The 24,850-nt window shown below is 43.8% G+C and overlaps 1 protein-coding gene and 1 non-coding gene across 2 annotated transcripts in view; one reads left to right on the top strand and one right to left on the bottom strand.

Moving 5' to 3' along the window:
* The window catches only part of ERCC6L (ERCC excision repair 6 like, spindle assembly checkpoint helicase), a 51,795-nt gene extending 44,268 nt beyond the window's left edge, over positions 1-7,527 (bottom strand). The window contains exon 1 of the mRNA XM_059050371.2: positions 7,444-7,527. Coding sequence (XP_058906354.1) covers positions 7,444-7,511 — 68 coding nt within the window. The 5' untranslated portion in view covers positions 7,512-7,527. The remainder of the gene's footprint in view (positions 1-7,443) is intronic.
* LOC131749042 (U6 spliceosomal RNA) lies at positions 5,350-5,459 on the top strand. The gene has a single exon (XR_009333162.1). It is a non-coding gene; the product is annotated as a U6 spliceosomal RNA (small nuclear RNA).
* Positions 7,528-24,850: the final 17,323 nt, after the last annotated feature.

Genomic DNA, 24,850 nt, shown 5'->3' with positions numbered 1-24,850 from the left:
ATCTAATTGGATAAATGGATTTTGTTGGGAGTGGGCTAAGGCAAGACCAGATTTGGTTTCTCCCTTCAACGTTTTCTTGGAATACTGCTTTTGATAACAGCTTGTGAGTTCCTTTGCCTTTAAGTGATCTGTATTTGCGTTGAAATCTTTTCACTTTGGTTAAGTAAATAAGTATTGTTTGGCAGTTTCTAAAAGTTTTTTGACCTCCAGCTAACTTTGAGATGCTTCAGAGGGCCCCTGAGTCATCTCAGAGAGAAGGATTTAACTAGGATTATTTGGTATGTTAAATCAAATGTAATCAGTTAAATTAAATATAATCCCGATTATTGTAACCAAGTTTCTTTAACAAGTTTCTTTACCCATTACATTGCAATCATATATTTAACTATGCCCTTTTTTAAAATTAAAAGTCCTTCTGTCATTTATAGACAGTTATTATTGTACTCTGCTTTTGCAAAGTGCTTCATCTTCAAGAAGATTTATGTGAAGGACCCCTTTTGACAAATACAGGTCTCTGATAAATTTCACATCATACTGCTGAGCTGGATAAGAAAAAAAATTCTTAATGGAGAATCTGATGGCTTCATAAAAATTTAACAAAAGGATTGGTTACTGAGTGAACTAGTGAATATGGTTATAATGTTTTTTGTTTTTTCTTTTTTTTGGTCTGGAATATCACTGGTTACTTAATATTACAGACTTACTTTGAAAGCAAATGTCTTGTTTGGCTGTGTTCAATGAAGATGAGGGTAATTTTAGGGAAAAAGATTATGTTTCAATACATATAAAATTCTAGATCTGTTAATTAAAGTCTGTATTTATGGAAGTTATTGTGTTAATCACACTTTTGTCCTGATGTTTAGGAGACAAGGAAAATTACCTAGTAAAGTTATCAGACTGTAATTATTCATGATGTATCACTGTTTGCTTTAGGTCTACTGCTAAAAGCACATATACAATGCTTATGTGACAATTGGTCATAAATGATAAAATGTATAGCCTATAAAGCATTTCCTCCTTAACATACCTCTGAGCTTGTTCAGTTTTGCTCTGATCAGCTTTCCCCCAATGAGGATTAACTAGGAAAATATAAAGGAGGCCTAGCACCTAGGGACATGATCTATACCTGGGGCGAAGAGCTGAATCACCCTGGCACCGAGTGATAGATATTTTGATCATCAATGTCTTCTATTGAAAGACCTGCAATCAAAAGGGGAAATGAAAGAAAAAAATCTGCACTTATTGAAGTATGAGGAAGTCACTCTGGCCTATACATGGTTTAACTTTAAAAAGCAGCCTGTTTTGTGGCTTTTCAGACATGCATTGTACATATCCTTTAACATTGAGGAGGGGAATGCATTTGAAAGTCAAAATGGAATAACTATGGTAAAACTAGGTGACCACTGTGGATGTGATTCCAAATGCATTTATTCCTGTATTTTTGTGAACTTGAATTTTCTGAGCTATATCAGATTAGGGATGCCACAAGGATTTAAAAATTCCCCCACCCTCTTCAACTGAGATTTTGGTTAAAGATTTAAAAGGATTACACCTGGTTCAAAGTGGAGTAGAGGCCTTTCCAGCCAGAAGAGGAAACGCATCTGGTAGTGACAGAAACACTTCTGAAGGACATTATTCCTAGGTACTGCCTTTCCTCTACTATTCAGAGTAGCAATGGATCTGCTTTTCTCGCAGGAATAACACAAACAGCAAATAAAGCTTTAGGTATAAAATGGAAACTTCACTCAGCATGGAGACCCCAATCTACAGGAAAAGCTAAGAAGATGAATCACAGGAAAACATCTAAAATGGGACAAGGTCTTGCCAATTGCTCTCCTCTGTACACTGGTGGCCCCTAGAAGCTGGCTAGGATTGAGCCCTTATGAAATTATATACAGGAGACCACTCTTAGCTCCTAAGAGTAAAAAAAGAGAGAGAGAGAGACATTTCTAATGTAGGAAGAAAAAAATTAAACAGTATGTACAACAGGTTGGTCAATTGTTAACTGCTTTGCATAAGTTTATGTTCCATAGGTCTCCCTCTTGCCTGGAAGTTCCCTTACATCCCTTCAAAGCAGGAGACCAGGTGCTGCTGAAGGTTTGGAAAAAACAAGGACCCGAGTGACAGCTGGAGGAAAATGGAAGGGACCATACAAGATGTCCTCCTTACTATTCACACCTCCTTAAAACTGGATGGAGTTAAACCATGAATACATCACACTAGAGTAAAGATTATCTGAAACCGATGAAACCAGCCTGCCCCCAGCCTGCCCACGGCAGAGGAACAGACCTGCGGGAAGTGGATGTCTCACCCTTTGGGAAATCTTAAGTATTTGTTCCAACAACCAGAATGAAAGTTCTGTTTTCTTACCCTTTCTCATACCTTTTACCTACAAAACTATAGATTCATATGCTGACTCTTTCGATAATTCTAACTGCCAGATATGTGGTCAGTTTCCTACTTCCAGGTCTTCGGGATTGCCTTGGTGGGTTTCCTCCCTTACAGGGAATGGTTTGGAAACAACTGGCTTCAGACATATTCTCCTGAATTCCTAAGGAAATGAGATCTATTCTGTCTACTAAAGTTCTAGTTGTCACTCCTCTTACCTCTAACCTGGTCTGTTGTATCAAAATAGCAGAACAAGGGATTGAGATCTTAATCATATAAGACTCAGATCCAGGACTTGGAACTCAAATATTTCTAATTTGGTATCTATTCCCCAAAATTTAGGCAGGACTATGCCCCATTTCAGCAGAAGTAGTCAGAGCGGTTGTTGACCCATTCACTAAAAGATCTGGGGAAACATAAAACCAAAGTGGGGATTAAAACTGAGTCCCCTGCTGAGTTTATGATTAACATCTTTATCCAAAACGATTGTTCCCTTTTCTCATCCAACATGTTCTCCTCAAGATTGAGGAGTATCAAAGAAAAGGGGGACGTGAAACCAAGCAGGGCCGGTGGGGCTCCTGGACACGGAGGCCATTTTGTCCCCTGTTTCTTGTAGGCAAGACTTCAGCCGCCATGACCTCCCCTGAGTTCCAAAGGGCAGATTCAAACATTTGCTAATCAATGGGGGGAAACAGCCAAGAAACCACCTGAGGCAAGATTAAAAGGACCAGAGAAGCTCATCAAGATTAGGAGATGACCACCTGAGACCCTACACACACCCTAATCTTGTCAGCAACCCCACCTTGGGAAGTATTGTTATAAAATTCATCAAATCCTCCTGGGGGGGGGCGATGGGGACACATAGTTTTTCGAGGCAGGAGGCTGCTGTGTCCCCCTTTGCCTGGCAAAGTAATAAAGCTACTCCTCCAAAGCTCTGTCTCCCGCGTTTCTATTAGGCACCTGTGAACAGAGGCCAGGTTTTCGGCAACACTGGGGAATCAGCACAAGCTGCTTGCTCAGGGAAAGGACAGGGTGGGGGACTAAAGGTCTTAAGCCTTATCCCCATTTTCCAGATGAGAAAATTGAGGCTCATAAGTCAGGGGACTTACCTGAGGCCTCCCAGCTAACAAGTGCCAGAGTCATAATTTGAACCCCAAATGGCCCAACTCTGAAGCCAGCACTCTACCCCACACACACTTCCTCTCTCTGTTTTCCCCAAGTCTTCTTTAAGGAAGTCATGTAACTCAGTCCAAAGATGTGTTTCACTCCTCTGTAAGGAGACCTTTTGTCTTCTAACAGCCTTAAAACATTCTTTTTTTGGAAAGGGAGATGGAACTATTCCACTGCTCCAATTGATTTCTTTGTACTACAACAAAATTTAAAACTTCTGTGCATCAAAGGACACAATCAACAGAGTGAAAAGGCAACTTACAGAATGGGAGAAAATATTTGCAAATCATACATCTGGTAAGAAGTTAATATCCAGAGTATATAAGGAATTACAACTCAACAACAACGAAACAAACAACCCAATTAAAAAATGAGCAAAGGACTTGAATAGATATTTCTCCAAAGAAAATATACAAATGGTCAATAAGCACTTGAAAAGATGCTCAACATCACTAACCATTAGAGAAGTGCAAATCAAAACCGCAATGAAATACCACTTCAATATCGTTAGGATGGCTAGTAACAACAACAAAAAATAAGTGTTGGAGAGAATGTGAAGACATTGGAACCCTTGGGCACTGTTGGTGGGAATGTAAAATGGTGCTGCTGCTATAGAAGACAGTATGGAAGTTCCTCAAAAAATTAAAAGTAGAATTACCATATGATCCAGCAATCCCACTTCTGGATATATACCCAAAAGAATTGAAAGCAGGATCTCAAAGAGATATCTGTACACCCACATTCACAGCAGCACTATTCACAATAGTCAAGAGATGGAAGCAACCCAAATATCCATCAACGGATAAATGAATAGACAAAATGTGACGTTATGCATACAATGGAACATTTTTCAGTCTTAAAAAGTAAGGAAATCCTGTCACATGACAACATGAATGAATCTTGAGGACATTATGCTACATAAAATAAACCAGTCATGGGCTTCCCTGGTGGCGCAGTGGTTAAGAATCCGCCTACCAATGCAGGGGACATGGGTTCAATCCCTGGCCCGGGAAGATCCCACATGCCTTGGAGAAACTCAGCCCAGTGCACCACAACTACCGAGCCTGCGCTCTAGAGCCCATGAGCCACAACTACTGGACCCACATGCCACAACTACTGAAGCCCACGCACCTAGAGCTAGTGCTCCGCAACAAGAGAAGGCACAACAATGAGAAACCTGATCACCGCAACAAAGGGTAGCCCCTGCTTGCCACAACTAGAGAAAGCCTGTGCACAGCAACGAAGACCTAACACAGCCAAAAATAAAAATAAATTTCTTTTAAAAATTAAAAAAATAAACCAGTCACAAAAAGACAAATACTGTATGATTGTACTTATATATAAGGTTCCTAGAGAAGTCAAATTTACAGAGAAAGTAGAATGGTGGTTGCCAGGGGCTGGGGGAGAGAGGAATGAGGAATTGTTGTCTAATAGGTATAGAGTTTTAGTTTTTCAAGATGAAAAGAGGGGCTTCCCTGGTGGCTCAGTGGTTGAGAATCCGCCTGCCAATGCAGGAGACACGGGTTCGTGCCCTGGTCCGGGAAGATCCCACATGCCGCGGAGCAACTAAGCCTGTGAGCCATGGCCTCTAGGCCTGCGTGTCCGGAGCCTGTGCTCCGCAACGGGAGAGGCCACAACAGTGAGAGGCCCGCATACCGCAAAAAAAAAAAAAAAAAAAAAAAAAGATGAAAAGAGTTCTGGAGAGAGATGATGGTAATGGTTGAACAACAATGTTAATGTATTTAATACCACTGAACTGTACACTTAAGAATAGTTAAAATGGGTGCTCACTTTGGCAGCACATATACTAAAACTAAACTAAACTAAAAACAATACAGAGAACATTAGCATGGGCTCTGTGCAAGAATGACACGCAAATTCGTGAAGCACTCCATATTTTTGGAGTTTGGGATTAGCAGATGTGAACTATTATATATAGAATGGATAAACAACAAGGTCCTACTGTATAGCACAGGGAACTATATTCAATATCCTGTAATAAACCACAATGAAAAAGAATATGAAAAAGTATACTTGAAACTAACATGATACTGTAAATCAACTATACTTCAATTTTTAAAGATTTTTTTAATTTTAAAGAATATATATAAGTATAAATGAATCACTTTCCTATATACCAGAAACTAACACAATATTGTAAATAAAAACACTTCAATAAAAAATAAATTTTAAAAAAATAATGGTTAAGATGGTAAATTTTATGTTGTATTTTATAATAATTTAAAGAAAATTTTAAATGCTCATTCCTACATCACCATGTCCTCCACCCTTAGCCATCTGGTGAATGATTAGTTTCTCAACACCAATGTCTCCTCTTGTGAGCCCTTCCCTTAGCTCACTGATCCCTGTAGTTGGCCATTCCCTCCTGTAGTATGCCTTGCATATTGTACCTCTTACAGCACTTATCAAACAATATAGCAATTAGGTCTACCTATCCCTTTCCACCACTAGATTATAAGCAGTTTGGGGGCAGGGACAGTGTTTTACTCCTCTCTGTATCCCCTAGGCCTGGGGCTTGGAAGACTGGAAAAACCCAAGAAAGGCTTTTGTAGGGGAGTATCTTAAAATTAATGTGTATTTTTGTATATTAAAGCACAGCATACACAAAAATCATTGAAAAACTACAAAAGGAAAATATTTTACCATATATAACAAGAATTTTAAATCTTTAATATATTAATATATATTTAATTTTAAAAAGATAGTTCCAAACAGAAAGATGAATGTTGAACCTTGACTGAAAATGTATACATTAAATTATAAACATAAAATAGAATAACAGAAAATATTTAAATTTAGTAAGAATAATATAAGGCATTACCAATCTTTATTAAAAGAAAATGGATTTCAAAATGGTAATTTTGTGATACAGCCACTATGGAGAACAGTATGGAGGTTCCTTAAAAAACTAAAAATAGAACTACCATACGACCCAGCAATCCCACTACTGGGCATATACCCTGAAAAAAACCATAATTCATATAGTCATGTACCACAATGTTCAGCTCTATTTACAATAGCCAGGACATGGAAGCAACCTAAGTGTCCATCAACAGATGAATGGATAAAGAAGATGTGGCACATATAAACAATGGAATATTACTCAGCCATAAAAAGAAACGAAACTGAATTATTTGTAGTGAGGTGGATGGTCCTAGAGTCTGTCATACAGAGTGAAGTAAATCAGAAAAAGAAAAACAAATTCCGTATGCTAACACATACATATGGAATCTTAAAAAAAAAAAGATTCTGAAGAACCTAGGGGCAGGGCTGGAATAAAGACCCAGATGTAGAGAATGGACTTGAGGACACGGGGAGGGGGAAGGGTAAGCTGGGATGAAGTGAGAGAGTGGCATGGACATATATATACTACCAAATGTAAAACAGATAGCTAGTGGGCAGCAGCCGCATAGCACACAGGGAGATAAGCTCGGTGCTTCGTGTCCACCTAGAGGGGTGGGATAAGGAGGGTGGGAGGAAATATGGGGATATATGTATATGTATAGCTGATTCACTTTGTTATAAAGCAGAAACTAACAATCCATTGTAAAGCAATTATACTCCAATAAGGATGTTTTTAAAATGGTGATTTTGAAAGCTGTAGACCCAAGAAAGCCTGGATCGATTGAAGTTCTGGCTCTTAAGGAGTTCATACCGGAGAGTTATTTGACCCGGGGCATCGGGGGCTCCACAGGCTTTAGCAATCTGGGGAGATTCCTACGCCTCCTCCGAGAACACGGGCGCGCGTCTCATAAGGCTCCACCTCAGCAGTTTGGGCTCCTGGAAGGGTCCAAGGGACCTCACACCCACACCCACTCCCGGCCAGGGCCTGTGAACTAGACCCGCCCAGCGACCCAAATGTACCTCAGGTAACGGGCAGCCTGCTCTGGGCTTAAGGCCCCAGCTTCCACAAACCCTCGGGACGCCTCCATGACCCTCAGATTGGGCTCCGTGTATCTCGGCCGCTGATTGAACTTCCCTCGCTCCTGCCCTGCGCATGAGCCTTGCGCGTGGAGGCGGGGCAGGGCCAACGGACAGTGTAGCAGCCGGCCAATCCACTGCACCGCGCTCTGGCGCCGCCGCCTGAGCCCCGCCCACGAAGGTCGCGCGCATGCGCATGCGCGCGCTGGGGGCGGGGGGGGGTGTAGAGGCGGTAGCTGACCCCGTGGCGGGGGCTGGGTGGTGTCCTCTTGTCGTCTCTTGCATTTTCAGTCTAGTCCAAACCACGCTGCGGCGAATGCTTGTGTGCGTGTGATATTCTTGTGAGTGGAGTAGACCGCCTGATATGATCTCAGTCGTTTTAATGGCCCTTAGAAACCTCCTCCACAGCCTGGATCCCCAAATAATCCTCCCTTCCCTGTTCGCCAACGTCTGGTACTGAGCGTGCTTTGAATTCATACGCCCTAGGAGGCAAAGTCCTCGTGATTTAAACTCACAGTAAAGAAGAGTCTTAAAGAACCAAGCCAAAAGTCTCATTTGAGAAATAAGTAGTGCTGTTGTGTATGGTCACCACCATTTCTTAAGAACCTCCAACTGAGATGCAGTCATATTTTCGAAGGCAGAGCTCAGGGCTTCAGGTAACGTGGTGATTGAGTTTAAGTGGCTTCCTTGGGCAATGCTAAATAGGTTTGTGAGCCAACAAAAATTGTCCTTTCTCACATACTGTCAAGAACATGGACATTATGATTCCTCGAGGCACTAACATTCAGTATTTGAAAACTCACCTATTGACCCAGTCATATGCCTACCACATATCCAGAAGATTTTTAACTTTTTGTAAATTTCATAGAACGTCAGTGTTAAGGAAAACACCGACTGAAACCCCCCTGCCCTGGCCAGGCACCATAGTAACCACTTGCGTGAGTTGTCTTAAAACAGGAGGTCCTGGTAAGGAATACGGAACTAACAAGCTACCAGCAACCAGAGTTAAAAAGGGAACTTAAAGAAGGTGGTCTACTTTCCTGATTTATATGACTTTAAGTCATATGTTCATGTGACTTCAGGCCCTCTGTTAAGAGGGCTTTTAGTATACCACTACTATCCCCATTTTTCAGATGTGAAAATTGAGGCTCAGAAAAATAAAGTGACTTGGCCTAAGGTTCCAAAGCTGGGAAATGATAGGGCCAGAATTCCATACCAAGTCTATGTGAACACAAATCTGTGCTCATTCACAGTGTCACACTGCCTATTGCTACAAAGAAGAGGGGAGTGATGGGAAATGAGGTTTCAGGGGTAGTTGGAAGCCAGTTTGTGAAGGAGCTTGTTTACCCTGCTGAAGTGTTTGAATCACTTCTTCTCCTGGAGGCAAGTTTGAACTGGGGATGAGGGGTGGGGAGTCAAGTGTATAGGTGCCCTGGGTACCCAAATGATGAGTGTCGTGAGAAGAAGAGCTGGTGGAGAGAATTCCATTGAAAAGAAAACAGAGATAGGAGCACAAATATCTTTATCTTGAGTCTGAGGAAGGCCATCTCTAGTTGTGCTTTGGCTCAGTGTCTGCCATCATCACTCATACCCTTGGAATTGTTGAGAACCCAGGATAAAACAAAGCAGAACCCTGATTGCTGCCTTAGGCAGCTGCCACTGTCTTGGCTTTGGAGAAAAGCTAAAAGGAAGGCCTTCAGGAGCCATGCTACTCTCTGTCTGTTTCCCTGGGACTGTGATCTCCAAAGGCCCTGATCATTAAATAAAAGGACCAACCCTCCTGCTTATCTGCCCTTAGGCTACTGGATTTTTCTCAGTGCCATTTTCACGTAGCCACAGGACTCCCCCTCTTTAAACACAAAGTCCTCCAGCTCTCCTTCCCTCCCCCTCAGTCCTTCAGTAGCTGCTTCCTTTGGGCCCTTCTCAGTGCCTTCTGGAGTGCCAGCTCCCACCACAGGGTGCCAGTGACCTAGGAAACTTGCCACCCATGACTCCTAGTCCTCCTCTGTAAATGGTCACACACATTCACAGGCTGAAAATAAGAGAAATGTTAGGGAGGATTTAGAGTGGATAAATGGAGAGAATGAAAAGAAGATCAAAATAAGAGTTACCACTCATACTGAAGAATAAAAACCATAGGATCATCTCAATAGATGGAGAAAAAGCTTTTGATAAAATTCAACACCCATTTGTGATAAAAACTCTCTGGAAAGTGGGCATATAGGGAACCTACCTCAACATAATAAAGGCCATATATGACAAACCCACAGCAAACATCATTTTCGATGGTGAAAAACTGAAAGCAATTCCTCTAAGATCAGGAACAAGACAAGATGTCCACTCTTGCCACTGTTACTCAACATAGTTTTGGAAGTCCTAGCCATGGCAATCAGAGAAGAAAAAAATAAAAGGAATACAGATTGGAAAAGAAGAAGTAAAACTGTCACTGTTTGCAGATGACACGATACTATACATAGAGAACCCTAAAGATGCCACCAGAAAACTACTAGAGCTAAACAATGAATTTGGTAAAGTTGCATGATACAAAATTAATGCACAGAAATCTCTGGCATTCCTATACACTAACAACGAAAGATCAGAAAGAGAAATTAAGGAAACAATCCCATTCACGATTGCAACAAAAATAATAAAATACCTAGGAATACCTACCTAAAGAGGTAAAAGACCTGTACTCAGAAAACTATAAGACACTGATGAAAGAAATAAAAGATAACACAAACAGGTGGAGAGATATACCACATTTTTGCATTGGAAGAATCAATACTGTGAAAATGACTATACTACCCAAAGCAATCTACAGATTCAGTGCAATCCCTATCAAATTACCAGTGGCATTTTTTACAGAACTAGAACAAAAAAATCTTAAAATTTATATGGAGACACAAAAGACCCCGAATAGCCAAAGCAGCCTTGAGGGAACAAAACAGAGCTGGAGGAATCAGACTCCCTGACTTCAGATTATACTACAAAGCTACAGTAATCAAGACAATATGGTAGGGCTTCCCTGGTGGCGCAGTGGTTAAGAATCTGCCTGCCAATGCAGAGGACATGGGTTTGAGCCCTGGTCTGGGAAGATCCCGCATGCTGTGGAGCAACTAAACGCATGCGCTGCAACTACTGACCTGTGCTCTAGAGCCTGCGAGCCACAACTACTGAGCCCATGAGCCACAACTGTGGAAGCCCATGCGCCTAGAGCCCATGCTCTGCAACAAGAGAAGCCACCACAATGAGAAGTCTACACACCACAACGAAGAGTAGCCCCCACTCGCCGCAACTAGAGAAAGCCCACGCGCAGCAACAGAGAAGACCCAACACAGCCAAAAATAAATAAATAAAATAAATTAATTAATTAAAGAAAAAGAAAGACAATATGGTACTGGCACAAAAACAGAGATATAGATCAATGGAACAGGATAGAAAGCCCAGAGATAAACCCACACACCTATGATCAGCTAATCTATGACAAACAAGGCAAGGATATACAGTGGAGAAAAAACAGTCTCTTCAATAAGTGGTGCCGGGAACACTGGACAGGTACATGTAAAAGAATAAAATTAGAACACTCCCTAACACCATACACAAAAATAAACTCAAAATGGATTAGAGATCTAAATGTAAGACCGGACACTACAAAACTCTTAGAGGAAAACATAGGAAGAACACTCTTTGACATAAATCACAGCAAGATCTTTTTTGATCCACCTCCTAGAGTAATGGAAATAAAAACAAAAATAAACAAATGCGACCTAATGAAACTTAACCCTCAGAATGGAAGAAAATTTTTGCAAATGAATCAACAGACAAAGGATTGATCTCCAAAATATATAAACAGTTCATGCAGCTCAATATTAAAAAAACAGACAACTCAATCCAAAAATGGGCAGAAGACCTAAATAGACATTTCTCCAAAGAAGACATACAGATGGCCAAGAAGCACATGAAAAGCTGCTCAACATCACTAATTATTAGAGAAATGCAAATCAAAACTACAATGAGGTATCACCTCACACCAGTTAGAATGGGCATCATCAGAAAATCTACAAACAACAAATGCTGGAGAGGGCGTGGAGAAAAGGGAACCCTCTTGCACTGTTGGTGGGAATGTAAATTAATACAGTCACTAGGAGAACAGTATGGAAGTTCCTTTAAAAACTAAAAATAGAATTACCATATGACCCAGCAATCCCACTACTGGGCATATACCCAAAGAAACCCATAACTCAAAAAGACACATGCACCCCAATGTTCACTGCAGCACTGTTTACAATAGCCAGGTCATGGAAGCAACCTAAATGCCCATCAACAGACGAATGGATAAAGAAGATGTGGTAAGGACTTCCCTGGTGGCGCAGTGGTTAAGAATCGGCCTGCCAATGAAGGGAACATGGGTTTGAACCTTGGTCCAGGAAGATCCCACATGCCACGGAGCAACTAAGCCCGTGTGCCACAACTACTGAGCTAGCGCTCTAGAGCCCATGAGCCATAACTACTGAGCATGTGTGCCACAACTACTGAAGCCCGTGTGCCTAGAGCCCGTGCTCCACAACAAGAGAAGCCACCGGAATGAGAAGCCGTCACACCACAACGAAGAGTAGCCCCTGCTTGCCACCACTACAGAAAGCCCATGTGCAGCAATGAAGACCCAACACACAACCAAAAATAATAAATAAATAAATAAAATTAATTCTTAAAAAAAAAGGTGTGGTACATATATACAATGGAATATTACTCAGCCATAAAAAGAAACAAAATTGGATGATTTGTAGAGATGTGGATGGATCTAGAGACTGTCATACAGAGTGAAGTCAGAAACAAACAAATATCGTATATTAACGCATATATGTGGAACCTAGAAATATGGTACAGATGAACCACTTTGCTGGGCAGAAATAGAGACACAGATGTAGAGAAGAAACATATGGACACCAAGGGGGGAAAGTGGCGGGGGGGCTGGTGGTGGGATGAACTGGGAGATTGGGATTGACATATATCCAGTAATATGTATAAAATAGATAACTAATAAGAACCTGCTGTATAAGAAAATAAATTAAATAAAATTTAAAAATTAAAAAAAAAACACAAACCCAGTGCCAAGGGCCCCATCTCTAATCTCCTGGAGCTAACCGCCATCCTCCTATGATTCATCAGGGAAGTGATTAAATAAATTAAGTGTACTGAATTGCTTTAGACACCAGGGAATGAAAAATATATGCTTGTTTCTGTTCTTTCTTTTGTATTCCTTTTCAAACAAATAAGTACTCCATAAACATTAATTTTTAAAAAATGAGTTACTACTATATTCCATTTATGTGTCAGGCCCTGTTCAAAGCACTTTACTTTTATTAACTGTCTTGGCTGTTCCTCATTTCACATCTACCCACAAAGCAAGGGCTTGAATTCTCACTGCTTCTCTCAAGGCAATGGAGTTTTTTAAACCCTCCCTAATTATTGTTAATTTTTAAAGTGTGATGGTGGTATTGTTGTATGTTTTAAAGCCCTTATCTTCTAGAAATACATAATGGCGTATTCTCAGATAAAATGATATGACACCTGGGATTTACATTAAAATACTCCAGTAGAGAGAAAAATGAGAGATAGATGAACATAGATTGGCAAAATGTTGATAATTGTTGAAGCTTGTTACAGAGGTTCATTATCCTCTTCTCTCTACTTCTCTGCATGTTTGAAATTTTCCATAATAAATTTTTTTTTAAAACCCCTTTGCTTTCGAATCTGCAAATTACACTGAGTCACCCGCACTCACAGACCGGAAATAAGATAATGAGGCCTTGTGGGAGAGTTCAGAATAGGTAAATGGAGAGATGGATGAGGCAGAATATGAACAATAGCTACTACTGGGACTTCCTTGGTGGCACAGTGGTTAAGAATCCGCCTGCCAATGCAGGGGACACGGGTTTGAGCCCTTGTCTGTGAAGATCCCACATGCTGCAGAGCAACTAAGCCCGTGCACCACAACTACTGGACCCATGTGCGACAACTACTGAAGCCTGTGCTCTGCAACGAGAAGCCACCACAATGAGAAGCCCATGCACCGCAATGAAGATTAGCCCCCACTTGCCGCAACTAGAGAAAGCCTGCACACAGCAACAAAGACCCAACGCAGCCAAAATATAAATAAATTAAATAAATAAATTTTTTAAAATAAAAAAGAACAATAGCTATTACTAATAGAGCACTTGAGTGCCAGGCCTTGTTGTATGTGCTTTACATATATTAACTTTTAATCCTCACAACAACCTTGTTAGGTAGTGTATACCATTATTTAAATCCCTTTATAGATAAGGAAACTGAGGCACAAGAAAGACTGAATAAGTTACACAAGTTTACACAGCTTGTGAGTGGTAAAGCTGAGTTCCAAACACAAGCAGCCTGGCTTTTGACTTTTTGCTCTTAAATACAATGCTAGTTAGATATAGAAAGCAGCTGATAGGTGAAAAGAAGGATTCATTCTTCTATTATTCATTTATTTAATAAGTATGTGTTAAGCCTTTACAAGATGGCCAGGCAAGGACATGGATGCTAGGGAACAGTGGTGAGCAAAACAGACAGATTCTTTTTTTTTGTGGTATGTGGGCCTCTCACAGTTGTGGCCTCTCCTGTTGCAGAGCACAGGCTCCGGATGCGCAGGCTCAGTGACCATGGCTCACAGGCCCAGCCACTCCACGGCATGTGGGACCTTCCCAGACCGGGGCACGAACCCATGTCCCCTGCATTGGCAGGCGTATTCTCAACCACTGCACCACCAGGGAAGCCCCAGGCAGACAGATTCATGCTGTCAAGGAGTTTAAATTTTCATTGGGGGCTGGGGGGTGGGTACACTTGAAACAATGATCACGTAAGCATGTGGAAAATTACAAACCATGATGAGGTTTGTAGGCAGGAAAACTCCAGGGAGTTGTGAGAGCATCTGATGAGGTACCTGACCCAGTCTGGAAGGGCTGGGAAAGGTTTCTCTGAGAAAGTAGTATTTGAGCTGAGAGCTGAAGGATAAAGAGGAGTTAATTAAACAAAAATAAATAAATAAAAAGGGAAGGGAAGAGCATTTCAGGAAGATGGAAGAGAATTACTAAAAACCCTGTGACAGGAGAAAGCCTGATGCATGAGAAGAATTGAAAAGGATAGGGTGATTGGAGCAAAGCCTAGAACACTAAAGTTGGAACAGTTTTCTGGAGTCCAGTGCAATGTCACAGGTGAGGGAACTGCCACTGGGAAAGAAGGAAGTGGCTTGTCTGAGGTTACACCCTGAATCAGTAGCAGAAATGGGATTCAAATCTAAGTTCCTTGACTCCCAGCCAAGTGCTCTTTCCAGCACAGACTTTGGCTTCCCTGCATATGAGAAGGAGGGAAGCCAACTTGGTGTCAGCAAAATTCTGCTCTTGGGGACTGAGAGTGGGAGAGGGTATTTTTAGAGATAGGTAAAAATAACCAAATGAAGTCTTCATGGGCAAGGAGATCAAGAGTGGGTTGGGGGCATAAAAAATAAGAAAGTGATTTGGAAACAGAAAGAATTTAATTTGTGATTCCCAGATACCTAATTAGGCTTTCCTCCCCTATTTCTAGCTAGGGTTCTAAAGTGGGTGGAGGTTTTGTTGGAGGGTGGAGAAGGGGACTGAGACTGAGGTCTTAATTCCCTCTTTTGGGGGTGAGAGGCCTCTGTTCCAGGGGAAGCAGGAGGGAAGGTGCTTGGAGGAGGTGAGTCATCTCCAGCTCCGCCAGCAGGGGGAGCCGGAAACCAAATTTCCTAAGAATGGCAGCTGGCCTGGCCCCAGGGCTGGATAAATTCTTTTCTTTTTTAAAATTACATTTATATATTTTATTTTTGGCTGCACTGGGTCTTCGTTGCTGCATGCGGGCATTCTCTAGCTGCAGCGAGCGGGGTCTACTCTTCATTGCGGTGCGCGGGCTTCTCCTTGCAGTGGAGCATGGGCTCTAGGCACGCGGGCTTCAGTAGTTGTGGCACACAGGCTTAGTTGCTCCGCGGCATGTGGGATCTTCCCGGAACAGGGCTTGAACCCGTGCCTCCTGCATTGGCAGGTGGATTCTTAACCACTGTGCCACCAGGGAAGCCCCGGGGCTGGATAAATTATTATTGGAAACTAGTCAAGTCAGCCTGAGATGCTGTGGAAATGACAGGAACTGAGAGGAAAGAGTCAGGAGTTATGATTATCCACAGGGAATTTGCACTAAATTGCAAAGTCTGATGAGTGCTTTCTAAACTGTCTCCTAGGGTTTGGGCTGAAGCAGGCACCAAAGGGGAGGGAATCCTTTGACAGGAAGGACAATGCTGCTGCAGAAAACATGGCATCCTCCACTCTCCTTGGGCTACCTCATCCACTCCCAACACATCACAACTCTGTCTGTAACCTCATCCTCTCTCCTGAGTTTCAGACCTATATGGCAAGATGGCTACAGGACATGTCTTCCTGGAAGCTCAAACTCATTTCCTACCTTCCCCTACACCTGTTCCCTCAATATTCCCTGTCTCCATGAACAGCACTACCAATCCCCCAACTGTTCAAGTCAGAAACTGGGAGGCATCTTTCCAATCTACCAATAAGTCCTGTTGCCTCTACCTCCAAAATATATCTCAAATCCAACTGCCACTGCCAATCTCCACTGCCACCATTCTGGTCTATGCCACCATTGTCTCTAGCCTGGCTCACTGCAATAGCCTCCTTTCTTCCAGCTTTTATATTTGTGCCTGTTCCTCATTGTCTCCGCACCCAGAAACCAGAGTGATCTTGAAAAAACACCAATCTGATCATGTCATGGGCCAGTCTAAACCCTTCAAAGCCACCTCTTTGCCCTCAGAATCAAATCCTGCCTTCTCACCATGGCTTACAAAGCCTCCCTGATCTGGCGCCTGACTGCTTCTCCCGCCTTATGTCTCACTTCTTCACGGCCCCTACACACACACACACACACACACACACACACACACACACACACACACACACACACACACACACACACACACACACACACCATGATCTTCCCAAACTGAACCACCTCCACTTACTCAAATCTTGCCTCTAGGCCCTCTCACTTGCTGTTTCCTCTGTCTGGACTTTCCTTTTTGTCTCACTATCCCCTAATCCACTCCCTGGCTCTCAGGTCTTCCTCCTTCCAGAGACCTTCCATGATCCTTCTCAACAGTGGTCCTCTGTGATGCAATGTGACACACCTTGTCTTTATCTTTAGATTTAGTCCATGGAATGTGGCTGCCTGATTACCTCTCTGGCTCCTCATGTTCATGTGAGCTGTGTGAAGGACAGATCTGTCTCTTGAACAGTTACAGCTTCACAGAGCTTAGCAAGTACCTACACATAGTAGCTGATAAGTAAATATTTGTTGGAGGGATGGATGGATGAATTGTCAATTCACTAATCCTAGAGGAGAGCAATGGGCACCATGTTAGTGAGCTCAAATGAGGCTGTGGATGGGATTGATATATCCAAAACAATAATAGGGACCAGGAACCAGGGAAGAGGGGAGGTCCAAGCATGCCCATCCCAACCACTCCTCTTGCCAGCATTGCCCTGTTTCCCTCTTGAACCTGCTTCAAGAGGGGCCTGGAAATAGCGTAAAGGAATCTGAGTTACACCCAGGAACAAGATTTTCCTTTCCCAAATCTTGGGCAGGGACAAAGTCATGCATGCTTGGCTGTGAGATGGATGGGCTCTAGCCAGGTCCAAGAGTTGGTAGATTCTCTGGATGTCCTGTACCCACTTGTTCCCCAGGTCAAGGGCATTTCTGGGAGCTCCCTGTGAGTTCCTTTTCAGTTTCCTCACCCCCCTGAAGCAGCAGAGAAACCCTCCCTACATGGATGGGCGCCTCTCCCAAAAGCTGGAATCAAGGCTCCACCCTGGAAGCCCAAGAAGGGATTCCTGGAGGTGTCGGGTGGGGGGGGACCTAATATTAACCTCTGTGGTCCTTTTTCTTGCCTCTTTGGCACTAAAAGAGACAGACAGTAAAAACTACAAGCTCTCGTGTGGGGGATGAGGGTTACGTTTTTCTCCAGCCCTTCGAAGGCCTTGGCCCCCTGCCCAGATCTGAGTCAGGAACTGTATGTCCCAAAGAACTGGCTCCCCAGCCATCTGCTCTGAGCTTAAAGAGCCTAGGGGCCCTCGTGGGATGCTTTGTTCAAATTAGCCAAGAAGGGCAGGGTGAGGACAACACAGCAGGAGGGACCTTGGCCAGTCTAGGCCTCTGAAGGTGTGGAGGGAAGGGGCAGATACATGACACCAGGGCATGTTGAGGGCATGGCAAATCCCCAAGCAGAGAGCTCCTCTCACAGCACAGCTGCACTGCTCCTACAGCCAAGCTTTCCCAGCTCCTCTTCTGAGGGAACTAATGGCTTTGTGAGCACCTACTTTATGCCAGCCATTTCCCCTACAATAAGCAAGAAATGACAGTTCTCCTTCACCAGCCACGGGTATCAAAACTCAGGGAGGTTAATTGCATTATGCAAGGTCATGAAGCAAGTACACAGCAGATTCAAAGAGACCAGGACCAGGCTATCAACTCTCAGCCCCTTGGTGAATGGTTGCCGAGGCTACAAGAAAGTGAGTCTCCCTATCAGTGAGCAGGTAGGCAGACTGAGGATGATGGATGAGAGGAGATACAGAAGTTCACACTTCTTCTGTGCCTGGGATATAGCTTGCTCCATTCAGGAGAAAACTTATCTTTGTCCCTTTGACACACCATCTCAAGGTGGTAAGAATGGGTCAAGCAATAAGGTCAAGTTTCACATGAGGAAAATTTTAGGGTGGAGACAAGAAAACACTTACCCAAGGTCTCATATCAGAGGATAAGAGAACAATTCAGATGAATAGACCTGTCCAAGAAGCCAGAAAGATCCACAGAAGGAAGACTGACAAGGCACCCCTCACTCCTAAAATCCTCACAGACCTGGACGTTCACATACATTGAAGAACCAGTCCTCAGGCATAGTTGCCAGGGGGAAGATTTGGAGACCCATAAAAGTAGGGAGCCTCTGGGGCTGATCTTTAGTGTACCAGGAGTTCTCAACCCTAGATTCATGTTAGAATCACTGGGGATCTCTTAAACAGTGATTATATTTGCAATACATGTATCTGACAAAGGACTAGTATCCAGAATATATACAGAGTTCCTACAAATCAACAATAAAATGATTGGGGACTTCCCTGGTGGTGCAGTGGTTAAGAATCCACCTGCCAATGAAGGGGACATGGGTTCGATCCCTGGTCCAGGAAGATCCCACATGCCACAGAGCAACTAAGCCCATGCACCACAACTACTGAGCCTGCACTCTAGAGCCTGCGAGCCACAACTACTGAGCCCACACGTCACAACTACTGAAGCCCACATGCCCTAGATCCCGTGTGCTGCAACTACTGAGCCTGCATGCTGCAACTACTGAAGCCCTTGCACCTAGAGCCCATGCTCCACATCAACAGAAGCCACCGCAATGAGAAGCTGGCACACCTCAACGAAGAGTAGCCCCCACTCGCCACAACTAGAGAAAGCCCGCATGCAGCAAAGAAGACCCAACACAGCCAAATATAAATTAATAAAAATAATTTTTTTAAAAAAGACCTATGCAGTTTACCATGTGTTAATTACACCTCAATTAAAAAAATCATGCCCAGGTCCCATCCCTAACTAATTAAATAAAAAATCTCTAGGGCTTCCCTGGTGGCGCAATGGTTGAGAGTCTGCCTGCCGATGCAGGGGATGCGGGTTCGTGCCCTGGTCTGGGAAGATCCCACATGCCGTGGAGCGGCTGGGCCCGTGAGCCATGGCCGCTGAGCCAGTGTGTCCAGAGCCTGTGCTCCGCAACGGGAGAGGCCACAACAGTGAGAGGCCTGTGTACCGAAAAAAAAAAAAAAAAATCTCTAGAGGTGGGGCGTGGGCAAGGGCATTTAAAAAATCTCCCCAGGTAACACTAATGTGCAGCAGTCTGAGAACCACTGATTAATATATTACTGCCACCTTTCCCTAGCAACAAACCCTCTCAGCGTCCTGGGTCATGGAGGCTTTTCAAAGATACCCATTGGAAAAAGTCCCTCTCACTATCACCAGCAGAGGTGGGAACCGAAGGTGAGTGAGGGTAGGCACTTACCAATATATCTTGGACAGTGTTTCACATAAAAACATAAAGACACCCTGAGAAAACCATAATTCAAAAAGAGGTGGGATAGGGAGAGTGGGAGGGAGGGAGATGCAAGGGGGAAGAGATATGGGAACATATGTATATGTATAACTGATTCACTTTGTTGTAAAGCAGAAACTAACACACCATTGTAAAACAGTTATACTCCAATAAAGATGTTAAAAAATAAAATAAAATAAATTTAAAACAAACAAACAAACAAAAACAAACAAACAAAAAAAGAGTCATGTACCACAATGTTCACTGCAGCACTATTTACAATAGCCAGGATATGGAAGCAACCTAAGTGTCCATCGACGAATGGATAAAGAAGATGTGGCACATATATACAATGGAATATTACTCAGCCATAAAAAGAAAGGAAATTGAGTTATTTGTAGTGAGGTGGATGGACCTAGAGTCTGTCATATGGAGTGAATAAGTCAGAAAGAGAAAAATACCATATGCTAACACGTATATATGGAATCTAAAAAAAAAAAAGGTTCTGATGAACCTAGGGGCAGGACAGGAATAAAGACACAGACATAGAGAATGGACTTGAGGACACGGGGAGGGGGAAGGGTAAGCTGGGACGAAGTGAGAGAGTAGCATGGACACATATACATTACCAAATGTAAAATAGATAGCTAGTGGAAAGCAGCTGCATCGCATGGGGAGATCAGCTCAGTGCTTTGTGACCACCTAGAGGGGTGGGATAGGGAGGGTGGGGGGGAGACACAAGAGGGAGGGGATATGGGGATATATGTATACTTATAGCTGATTTACTTTGTTATACAGCAGAAACTAACACAACATCGTAAAGCAATTATACTCCGATAAACATGTTAAAAAAAGGGCTTCCCTGGTGGTGCAGTGGTTGAGAATCTGCCTGCTAATGCAGAGGACACGGGTTCGAGCCCTGGTCTGGGAGGATCCCACATGCCACGGAGCAACTGGGCCCGTGAGCCGCAACTACTGAGCCTGCGCGTCTGGAGCCTGTGCTCCGCAACAAGAGAGGCCACAATAGTGAGAGGCCCACGCACCGTGATGAAGAGTGGCCCCCGCTTGCCACAACTGGAGAAAGCCCTTGCACAGAAACAAAGACCCAACACAGCAAAAATAAATAAATTATAAAATTAATTTGTTAAAAAAACCATAAAGACACTGGATTTTACACTTTAAAATGGTTAAAATAGTGAAGTTAATGTTATGTGAATTTCATCTCAATTAAAAAATAGTAAATAAAAACATCAAGAGCTTCCTTTGTTTTAATGGCTGCATATATGCCATTGTAAGAGTGCATTTTAATTTATTTGACCAGTCTCGTTGATGGATATTTTTTCCAATCTTTTGCTATCACACACTGCAGCAATAAATATCCTGGTACATGCATTTCTGTGAATATGTGTGAGTATATCTGTAGGATAATTTCCTAAAAGTGGAATTGTTGGGTCAAAGTGTATGTGTCTTTCTCATTTTGATAGAACCTGCTAAATTGCCCTCCATAAGGGATGGGCAAATTTACATTAGCATGAACAATATATGAGGGTGCTGTTTCCCCACATCTTTGCTAACAGTGTTTTCCAACCTTCACCTTTCTGACTATTAAAAAGGCATACCTGATAGTTTTATTTTTCATCTCCCCTGAGAGTAAGTCTTCACTGAGACAGGTCAAGGGCATTCAAGTGGAGGGCAAGGGTATTGTTTTGGAGGCAGGGAGGGAGGCATTTACCCCCACCCCCATCCCCCATTTCTGTTCTAGCCTATTGTTAGCTTTGAACAAGTCACCAAGAATTCCCAGAACTCTTAGCTAAATATTAAGGACTCCCACATGTCTTTCTTAGGTCCAAACCTCTCACTTGAGCCCCAGACTCCTATACCAAGGCGTCCCTGAGATCTCATACTGAAAATATCCAAAAGACAAGTATCGATTCCCAACCCTCAAACCTCATCTGCTCCAGTCTTCCCCATCTCTATATATGACACCACCATCCACTCACTTGCTCAATTCCCAAACCCAGAAACTAGAAGCGTTGTCTCTTCTCTGTCCCTCATCTAAACCATCACCAAGCCCAGTGGGCTCTGTCTTCAAAATACATCCCGAAGCTCTCCACCTCTCCCCACCCAACTGCAAGCACCCAAGCCTAAGCCACCTGGCATTTACCAATGGCTTCTTAACCAGCCCCTGTACTCCTATTCCTGTCTCCCAGTCCATTTTTCTTATTAGGAAAATCTAATCCGTTCTTCAAACAGCAGCCAATAATCTTTTTAAAAAATATAAACCAGATCACATCACGCCTTCGCTTAAGACCTTTCAGTGAGTTCACAATGCACTGAAAATACCATCCAAACTCCTTACTGTGGCCTGTAAATCCCTAGTGACCTGGCCTGTCCAAATCTCATCTTGTTTGTTCATTTCACTTCAACCACATTGGCTTTCTCGGAACTACCAAGCCCATTTCCACAGAGGGTCTTTACATTTGCTATTCCCTCTGCCAGGAACACCTTCCCCTAAAATCTTAGTATGGCTGGCTCCTTATCATGTAAATCTCAACCACCTCTCCCTCGAGACCTTCCTGTTTATATCCTTTAGAGCCTTTACTACTATTTAAACTTACCTCCTTTCTGTTTACTTCCATACTGTCTGTTCCTCCTCTAGAACATTACCTCCATATCTGGATGTCCAATACCCGCAATAGTTCTGGCACATAGTAGGTGCTTAAAAAATGTTTGAAATGAATGAAGAGTTCAACAGTGCTTTCTTGTTTTCAAAGCCTTCTCTTGGTCAGGATCTCAGATTTAGATACAGAAGAGGCGATTGGAGAAGGAAGGGTTGTTTTTCATCTCCTTGGAAGGAACAAAACTGATTTTAAGGACTTTAAGGTCTGCGTCTATCCAAATAATTACCAAAAGTCTTATCTATTCCCTAACTAAATCTCTCCTTGGAAACATTCAGGGAGCCTCCTTTGAATTATCGCGTGTCACTGCAGGCAATAAAACGTCCTTTCTTTGTCAATATTCTCTGCTTCAAATTTGTCACTAATTCCAGCTGGCCTCGTCCCAGCCCATCTGAATGACCGAAAGGCAGAGTGAATACAATTTAATCAGTGGCTTGGCCCCCGCGGGATGAGCTGACAGTGTCTCTGTGGGCCTCATCGCCAAAAGGTGTTCTGGGGCCGTGATTTTTGCACTGAACAAAGGCGGGCCAGCAGGGCCCTCGCTCCTGCGGCGGCGGGGGAATCTGGCAGGCGCTGGCTCCGGGCGGGGGCGAGGCGGCAGGGGAGCCGCAGAAAGGCGGGGAGAAATAAATGGCAAAGGAGACAATCCCACAGAGAAGAAAAATCATTGTTCTCATAACCGGCCCTCGATTTACAGTTGTACAAACTGTTCCAGCCATTATCTTGTTTCTGCCCCACGACAGCCCGCGTGCGGGTTAGTATAACATCCGGTGGTAGCAACGGGGAAACCGAGGCTCCGGGAGGCCAGTCTGGGAGTGCGGCTGTGCCCCGGGCCCTGCCGGTCGCCCGGAGCCCGGTGGCGCCGGGGCCGTTGCTATGGCATTTCTGGATTGTCACAAGTGCCCAGGAAGCATACAAATCGACCTGCGTGAGACACAGCCCTGGGCAAAACAACTTCCAATTTACTCGCAATAATTACCACCCCCAGATAATCGCCTGTACCCGGGCGGGCGCGGAGGGCTTGGCTGGGGGAAGGGAGGGAAGAGGCAAGGGAGGGAGGCCGGGCGGAGGTGGCCGAGCCGAGGTTGGGGTTTGGGGCGGGGTGGGGGAAACAGAGAGGGAGTCTTCCTGCACTCGGTACTGAGGAGGGTACTGAGGAGGGCTCTGTCCTGTGCCCATTGAAGAAAAACACACAACCTAACAGTTTCAAGTTACGTTTGGGGGGGTGGGGGGGGGGACCTTACTGAGGACTGTAGCCCGGGAGTCAGCCTCTCACATAGCTCTCAGGAGGTGCTCCTAAAGAGGTAGGGGAGGAGCCAGGATACACACGAATTTTTTTTTTTTTTTTGCCTGAGAAATACATAATGTCAAGCATATATCTTGGGAAAAGTTACTGCTAGTCATGAGGATCAGCTATCTCAGTTAATTATTTTAGTGCTTTTTCTACGTATGAGTAGATGCAAGAGTCTGGGGTCATTGAAATTCTTCCTTAGATATGCATCTTAACTATCTAAGGCCAGTCAGTATCCAAAGCAAAGGAATGTTTTCTGTTTTTCTCCATCTGAATACCCCTCAGGGTGCACCTTGAAGGGATGCAGGTGGGGGGAGGCTGCAGTGGCTGACGGCTTGATGGCGGCAACATTTGATGTTTACGGGAATGGCAGGCAACATTCTTTGTCCGCACCTGTTTGCTTCTGGAAGCTCAACATTCTGGATGGATTATATCAAGGCATTTCATTCAATATGTACTGGGCACTTTTGGTGGTGGGCACTTTGCCTGGCATTAGGGCTGCAAAGGCCATTCTGTGGTGGAGTATGTCACAGACTCCTGGGAGACACCCCCACACACACACCCACGCACATACACAAGACACACAAACAAGGTACAATTATAAGGGCCATTCATTCAACATATATTTATTAAGTACCAGGCATTGTGCTGAGGATACAACAGTGAACAAAACGGACATAAATCCCTGCCTTCATGAAGTTTACGTTGGCGTGGAGGGAGACCAACAATTTTTTTTCTTACATAATGAAAGTATACTGTTGGTTGGTGTATTTGTCTGGGTTCTCCAGAGAAACAGAACCAATAGGATGTGTATATATACATAAAGAGATTTACTATAAGGAATTGGCTCGTGCAATTTTGGAGGCTTGAGAAGTCCAAGACGTGCAGTGGGCAAGCTGGAGCCCCAGGAGAGCCAATGGTATAGATAGTTCCAGTCCAAGTCCAAAGGCCTGAGCCAGGAGAAGTTCCAGTCCAAGTCCAAGTCCAAAGGCAAGACGGGGGCTTCCCTGGTGGCGCAGTGGTTGAGAGTCCACCTGCCGATGCAGGGGACGCGGGTTCGTGCCCCGGTCCGGGAAAATCCCACATGCGGCAGAGCGGCTGGGCCCGTGAGCCGTGGCCGCTGCGCCTGCGCGTCCGGAGCACAGGCTCCGCAACGGGAGAGGCCACAACAGTGAGAGGCCCGCGTACCGCAAAAAAACAAAA

Source organism: Kogia breviceps, chromosome X (assembly GCF_026419965.1).
Source record: "Kogia breviceps isolate mKogBre1 chromosome X, mKogBre1 haplotype 1, whole genome shotgun sequence".
Lineage (NCBI taxonomy): Eukaryota > Metazoa > Chordata > Mammalia > Artiodactyla > Physeteridae > Kogia > Kogia breviceps.
The sequence above is the reverse complement of the archived record's forward strand: the minus strand, read 5'-3'. Positions and strand labels throughout refer to the sequence as shown.